The 7,980-nt window shown below is 47.1% G+C and overlaps 1 protein-coding gene across 1 annotated transcript in view; it reads right to left on the bottom strand.

Annotated features, from left to right (window-relative positions):
* RUFY1 (RUN and FYVE domain containing 1) overlaps window positions 1-7,980 on the bottom strand; it is a 44,150-nt gene that overhangs the window by 7,470 nt on the left and 28,700 nt on the right. The window contains exons 11-13 of the mRNA XM_006775383.2: window positions 3,629-3,726; window positions 2,254-2,353; window positions 1,641-1,799 (exon numbers count right to left, since the gene is read on the bottom strand). Coding sequence (XP_006775446.1) covers window positions 1,641-1,799; window positions 2,254-2,353; window positions 3,629-3,726 — 357 coding nt within the window. The remainder of the gene's footprint in view (window positions 1-1,640; window positions 1,800-2,253; window positions 2,354-3,628; window positions 3,727-7,980) is intronic.

The raw sequence follows: 7,980 nt of genomic DNA, 5'->3' as shown, positions 1-7,980 counted from the left end.
AAGCATTTGTCCAATTAAAACCCCGACACACAGCAATAACAAAGGCACTGGTCTCCTACTGCTAATGCCTAGGGATCAAACCCCAGCCTGCAGGAACTCACCCCCTCAGTCAGGACCCGGCGCTGGGTGGACCTGGGCTGGTGCTCCTAACTCTGGGGAGAGGGAGACTTCCCGTGCCTGCAGGCTTCCCATCTTTGTCAGGTTAATTTGCATACTCTCCTGATTGGCTGGTGAGCCTAGCGGATGGACGTTTCTATTTTATTATATAGGATATCCTGTAATAAAAGGGCAATATGCAAATTGACCCTAATGGTGGAATGACTGCAAACAACTGGTCACTATGATGTGCACTGACCACCAGGGGGCAGACGCTCAATGCAGGACCTGCCCCCTGGTGGCCAGTGTGCTCCCACAGGGGGAGCTCTGCTCAGCCACAAGCTAGGCTCACAGCTGCGGGCCTCTCCTGCCTCCTTGGCAGCGCTAAGGATGTCCGAGTGCTGGCTTAGGCCTCTCCACCTGGAGGACGTGGGCTGATGAGGGCCAAATGAAGACCCAGAAAAGTAACTTGGGGTCCAGGGCTGACCCTGGGTGCCGTGGGGCCTCAGCCTGAGTGGTGGGCACTCCCCCAGAGCCTGTTCACACAGGCTTGCGGGCAACGCCAGACACGTTGTTTTTTTTCTGTGTGTGGGGAGCAGTGGGTGTGGAATTCAAAACTTACACCAGAGTTCTGAAGTGGAGTATGGGCGTACGTTCTATGACAGCAGAGCTTTCTAGAAGTCCTCTGCCCCCTCTGTTGCTTCCCTCCGCTCTGCGAGCTGAGTGGCGGCTGAGGAACCTCTCTCCTCCTCAGTGACCCCCACCCTGGCCCGGTGGGCGCTCTCACAGGAGGTGGTAGGCACTTTCCGACAGAAATCAACAGGGCCTTTCGTGGGTCGTTTGAGTTGTGCGGCGGCATCCATCACCACGTTAAACAACAAAATCCAGGCCTGGAGGCTGCCCCACCCAAGGACCCTCGTCCAGAGGGGAGGTGTGGGAAGGCCGCCTGTGGCTCGCAGACCCTGAGCCCAGCACCAGCCCCGCCTGGAGAAGCCAGGGATGCACCCAGGTCCCTGGATGGCAGCTCTGACCGGAATGGCCGGGCCCCTGCTTGCTGGGGAGACATGGTAATTTAGGTGGCGATGGCCTTCAAATGAAGTGGATTAGGCCCCTCCAACAGCTTCTGGTCGTGCTCAGAATAAAACCCAATTTCATAGCTGTGAGGCCCCGCTCGGCTGTTCCCTGGAGGCCTCGGCTCAATCGCCTCTTCCCTCCGTTCCTCACTCCTCAGCCACAGGCTTCTTTCTGCTTCTTCACCACGACACACCTCACACCGCCTGGGGTGCTGGCTGGTCCTTCCCGTCTCCGTCTCGGGGTGACTGTCGCTCTGTTCCCAGACCACCCGCCACACGGGACTGTCTCCTACTCCAGTCTCTTCACAGCACTCACCACCGAGTCTCTGGTCTGCTCACTGGCTTTCGCTTAGCCTTGCCCTTTCCTCCGAGAGCAGAGGCTAGGAAGTGGGGGACGGTGCCTCCCAGCCGGGGAAGCAGAGAGCAGCACTCCCATGCTGGCCGCTCTCTGCCCCAGGACAGTGCACTCACCCGCTTCAGCCCTCCCACTTGCTGCAGCTCTGCCCGGAGGAGCGACGCGGTGTCCTTCTCACACTGCAGCTCCCGCTGGAGGGCCTGCCTTTGCTCTTTTTCTGATTTCAATTCTTTCTCAAGACTTGAGCTATTTTCCCAAAACGAATGTGAGTTAGTCTCTGTGGGAGATTTTCATGGTAAATCTACAATCCAACCCAAGACACCACACAGGAAATGGAATTCACAGGAGACTGAATTCCATTTGAGCCTTAGACCCCGCAGCAAAGCATGGAAACACGGCTGCCCCCCCCCCCTGCCCCCCAGCTGCCTGCACACCACAGTCCAGGCCAGGAGCATGTAGGGGGTGGGCGTGGCATGCACCCCACAGTCCTCGCAGGCATGCAGAGGAAGGGACGGGCTCTGACACTCAGGGGTGCACAGCAGAACCCTCCACCGAGATGGATGCTAACGATGGAGGATCCTGGGGGGGCGGGAGCTGTGAGGGTTAGGAGTTTGTGCCCCGTTTCCTCACTTGTGAAATGGGGGATACACACGTCTCTTCTCTCCTCATTGGCTTTGCACTTCTCCTCAGCACCCCTGCCCTCGCCCCCATTCCAGCCCTGCAGGGCACTGTCTGCAGCCGCGGGGCACCCACTCGGCAGCCCAGCTCCCGCTGCAGCTGGCGGCTCCGCTCCTCGGCGCCCTGCCGCGCCTTTTCCGAGTGCTGCAACCTGGCCAGAAGAACACAGCGCTTTAAAGAAAGGATCAGAGCTCCGATTCAACGTAGCAATTTTTCATATTCTTGCTGCTCAGTTTTTTCTTTCATTTTTAATTAATAGACAGTAAAACTGATTTGTGTGTGTCCAGTTCCATGAGTTTCAGCACGCATGTCTCCAGACTGTGTAATCACCATGGCCACCAGGAAACAGAGCAGCCCCCCCCCCCCGAGAAAACTCCCTAGTGGGGTCCCCTGTAACTCCCCTTCCCATCCCTGACCCCTGGCAACTCTGACACCATGGCTTTGTCTTTTGATAACACCAGAGAAATGGGATTATTATTCATATACCCCTCGGAGACTAGGTTCTTTCTCTCAGCACAGTATCTTCGAGACCAGTCCATGTTTCTGTGGCTGAGTAGTATTTCAGGGCCAGTATGGTCATCCATTCCCTCATGAGAGCTATCTTGTTTTTTATTATTATTTTTTAATCCTCAACCAGAGGATATTTTTCCATCGATTTTTAGAGTGAAAGAGAGAAGGAAAAGACAGAGAGAAACATTGATGTGAGAGAAACACGTCGTTTGGTGCCTCCTGCATGAACCCTGCCCAGGGCCGGGGAGAAGCCTGCAGCTGAGGTATGTGCCCTAGACCAGAATCGAACCCGGGACCCTTCGATCTACAGGCCGACGCTTTATCCAATGAGCCAAACCGGCTCGGGCTTTACTCTCTTAACCGTGTCTTTCACAGAATAAAGGTTCTAAATTATGAAGTACAAATTGTCAAGTTTTTCTCTCATGGATCATGCTTTTATATCATGTCTAAGATCTCTTTGTACAACCCAAGGTCACAAAGACTTTCTAGGTATTCTAAAGGTTTTATAGTTTAAAATTTTATATTTACACTTATGATCCATTTTGAGTTCATTTTTATATAAAGGTGTGAGATATAGATTGAGGTTATTTTCTGGCTTAGCAATGTCTAGTTGTTCCAACATCATTTACTGAAAACACAATCCTGTCTCCATTGAACTGCCTTTGCACTTTTGTAGAAAATCAGTTGCCCATATTTGTGGGTCTATTTTCAGATTCTATTCTGATCCGCTACTGACCTGAGGTCTAACTGTGACAGTGACATTGAGCCCTGGAAAGCCCTGCTGCCCTGCGAGGATGGGAGTGAATGCAGGCCCCAGGCTAAGGGCAGCCAGCCCACCTGTCTGCTCTTCTGGGAGAGACTCAGGCGCGGAGAAAGCCTCGCCCATTCCAGGGAGTATCTCCAGGGGAGGGATTACCTTTCTTCCATCTGTTTCATGCTGGACATGACTTGATTGATTTTTTCTTCAAAAGATGCGATGGTTTCATCCTTTTGCTGCAAACTGCTCTCTGTGTCCTACAAAAGCAAGGCTGGGTCAGACGCCTCTTCCTCACCCGAGCGCAGCAGGGCTGGCTGTTCACTGGGTGCCATCATAACACTTGCAAGAGCCTTTCCCACTGCCGCCTTTCCCCAGAGCCCTGGAGTGTTACTTGAGTGTGACTTTCTGAGCCCAGGCGTTTAACCATGGCAGATGCTGTGGGACAAGGAGGGGCAAAAAAAAGCACTGTGTTTTCTTGTGTCTACAAGAGACATTCTTTTATCTTTTCTTTTTAAATATATTTTATTGATTTTTTACAGAGAGGAAGGGAGAGAGAGAGTTAGAAACATCGATGAGAGAGAAACATCGATCAGTTGCCTCCTGCACATTCCATACTGGAGATGTGCCTGCCACCAAGGTACATGCCTTTGACCGGAATCGAACCCGGGACCTTTCAGTCTGCAGGCCGATGCTCTATCCACTGAGCCAAACCGGTTACGGCTATAAGAGACATTCTTAAAATAAAAGGACACAGAAAGGCTAAGGACAGAAGGAAGTCCTAATAAATTCTTAGGAAATAATACAAAAACTGTATTCTCTGACCTTAATGTAATAAAATCAGACACTCACAACAAAATAACAACTAAAAACACCTCATATCAGAAAACTATTTAGTAGTTTCATATTACTAAACATGAACTTAAGAAAATACACAGAAGAGAAATGATGAAATACTTAGAGCTAGAAGACAGTGAAAACACAGTGCAGTGTGTTACTACACTGAAGATGCCCCTGAGCATAACTGCACCCACATCTTACCTACGCTAGGAGAGAAAACGCTGCTACCTGAAACACGTCATGCCGCTGACCATAAGATGCAATCTCAACTCCAGAGATGTTAAAATGTGAAAAACATGCTTAAGATGAAATATCTTTGTCAAAACTTGAGGGCCACAGCTAAAGCAGTACTTCTGGGAAATTTTTAACATTTTAAAAATTAAATTTATTGGGGTAACGGTGATTAATAATATTATGTAACTTTCAGGTGTACAAGGTTATAATTTAACATCTGTATACTCTATTGCATGCTCCCCACCCAAAGTCCAGCTTCCTTCTGTCACCATATACTCAACCGCCTTTACCCTTTTCTCCCCCCACCCCCTCTTCCCTTGGGTAACCACCATTCTGTTGTGTGTATCTACGTTTGTTCTGTTAGTTTGTTTGAGGCAACCAACCAAGTGGGAGAAGATATTTGCAAAGGGTACCTCTGATAAGAGGCTAATATCCAAAATATATAAAGAACTCACACAACTCAACAACAACAATCTGATTAAAAAATGGGCCAAAAAAAAGGGGTGGGCAGAGGACATGAATAGACATTTTCCCAAAGAATACACACAAATGGGCAACAGACATATGAAGAGATGCTCAACATCACTAGTCATAAGGGAAATGAAAATCAAAACCACAATGAGATACCACCTCACACCTGTTAGAATGGCTATCCTGCCCTGACCGGTTTGGCTCAGTGGATAGAGCGTCGGCCTGTGGACTGAAAGGTCCCAGGTTTGATTCTGGCCAAGGGCATGTACCTTGGTTGCGGGCACATTCCCAGGAGGAGGTGTGTAGGAGGCAGCTGATCGATGTTTCGAAGGAGGCTCTGGCCGGAGCGGCACCGGTTTTACTCCAGCACCCCGGACCCAGGCCAATTGCATGAATCTTTTCGTGCAACAGGCCTCTAGTACTATACGATAAAAGCCTAATATGCAAATTGTCCCATTGGGCGGTCATTCGACTGGGAGACTGGGAGTTCAACTGCTCACTATGACATTCACTGACCACCAGGGGGCAGCGCAGATCATGGTGGGCGTCAGCAACGTGGAGCTGGCAGCGGGGCGGCAGTGGAGGTGTTGCCAGCCCCGATAGGCCCCAATGAGAGTGGGACCACAGTGGGATTGTGGAGCAGGTGAGCGGGCGGCGCCAGGCCAAGGTAGGTGCGAGCAAGGGCCCAGGTACTGCCCAGGGCCCAGAGGTCAGCTGGGACCTGGTCTTCCACGCCAGAAGCTCGCACTTTGATCGCCAGCCAGGCCTGGGGACTGCACCCGTGCACAAATTTCATGCACCGGGCCTCTAGTTATTAATAAGATAAGAACTAAATATTGGAGAGGTTGTGGAGAAAAGAGAACCCTTGTACACTGTTGATGGGAATGTAATTAGTGCAGCCACTATGAAATTGTTAACTTCAAGTAAAAACTTTTAGGAAATAAAAAAGTTAATAAAACTGATGAGTCAAGCATGTATTTCAGAAGGTAAAAATGAGCTACAGAGCAAACCCAAAGAAATAAAAAGAATATAGTAGAAGTGTGGATAGCAATCAATGAAATAAGGAAAAACAACAATAAAGAATATTGAAAAAAAAACAGGTTCTTTGAAAAGATTATTAGAACAAACACATCTATGACAAGATTGAATAAGAAAAAAAAGAAAATGCAAATAAAAATGGTGAATGAAAGAGATTAAAAAATTTTGTAGAAGAATATTATGAACAGCTATAAGCTAAAACATTTGAAAACCTAAACAAAAATGAGATACGTTTTGGGGAACAAGAGAAAAATATATCAACACAATCAAGGCTCAACTACAACAAGAGAGTGTACACACACATGGGGCGGGGGGTTGGGTGCCAATCTGGACTGTCCAACTGTGCCACTGGACCCTACAGAACACCCACTACATAAGGCCGGGAGATGCAGCAGCCATACCTAACACACAGACAGAAGCACGGCGAGGCGGCCAAAATGAGGAGGCAAAAGAAACATGTCCCAAATTAAAGAACAAAATAAAAATCCAGAAAAGGAGATGGGCAATCTACTAGATGCAGAATTCAAAACACTGGTTATAAGAATGCTTAATGAACTTAGGGGAAGAGTAGACGATTTTATGAGAAATTGAACAAAGATAGGAGGCATAAAAACAGAACCCGTCAGAAACGAAGAATACATTATCTAAAATGAAGACTACATTATAGGGAATCAACAGTAGAACAGATGAAGCCGAGGATTAAATCAGATACTTGGAATATAAGGAAGCAGAAAACACCCAATCAGAACAATAAAAAGAAAAAAAGAATTTAAAAAGTGAGGATAGTGTAAGGAGCCTTGGGCACAACTTCAAGTATATCAATAATCACATCATGGGGATCCCAGAAGGGAGAAAGCAAGGAATTGAAAGCTGCGTAAAAAAAATAATGGTGGTAAACTTCCCAAATCTGTTGGCGTAGCCAGTGCGGCTCAGCTGGTTCAGCACTGTCCCTTGCACCAAGAGGTCGCCAGTTTCTGGTGAGGGCCCATGCCTGGGGTGTGGGCTCAATCCCTACTAGGGGGTGTGCAGGAGGCAGCGATTGATGTTTCTCTCTCCCTCCCCTTCCTCTCTTTCTAAAATCAATAAAAACATTTTAAACAATTAAAAAACAAAACAAAACACTTTCCTAACCTGGTGAAGGAAATAGATATATAAGTCTAGGAAGTGCAGAGTCCCAAACATGATGGACCCAATTAGGGCCACACAAAGACACATCATGATTAAAATGCCAAAGGTTAGAGACAAAGAAAGAATTTTAAAAGCGGCAAGGAAAAACCAGTTAGTTACCTACAAGGGAGTACCCATACAATTGTCAGCTGATTTCTCAACAGAAACTATGCAGGCCAGAAGGGAGTGGCAAGAAATATTCAAAGTGATAAAAAGCAAGGACCTACAACCAAGATTACTCAATCCAAAAAAGCTATCTGTTAGAATGGAAGGACAGAGAAAGAGCTTTCCAGCCCAGGAAAAGCCAAAGGGGTTTATCACCAGCAAACTAGTATTACATAAAATTTTAAAGGGTCATCTTTAAGAAGAAGAAAAAAGATAAAAAATATGAACAATAAAATGGCAATAAATACTATCTATCAACAATTGAAACTAGCCCTGGCTGGGTAGCTCAGTTGGTTAGAACGTTGTCCTGATATGACAAGGTTGCAGGTTTGATCCCTGGTCAAGTCACATATAAGAACCAATCAGTGAATACATAAATAAGTGGTACAATAAATGATGTTTCTTTCTCTCCCTCTCTCTCTCTCTCTCTCTCTCTCTCCCCCTTTCCTCTGTCTCTAAAATTAATAATAAAAAATATATAATTTTGAAAAATTGAATCTAAAAAAAAATAAACAAGCAAGCAGAACAGAAAAAAGTAAAAAAATTCATGTACTCAAAATAATTAAACGTATCTTAGATTGACAAAAAAAACCCAAAAA

The sequence above is a fragment of the Myotis davidii genome, unplaced genomic scaffold (genome assembly GCF_000327345.1).
Source record: "Myotis davidii unplaced genomic scaffold, ASM32734v1 scaffold648, whole genome shotgun sequence".
Lineage (NCBI taxonomy): Eukaryota > Metazoa > Chordata > Mammalia > Chiroptera > Vespertilionidae > Myotis > Myotis davidii.
This window is presented reverse-complemented; position numbering and strand designations above follow the sequence as displayed.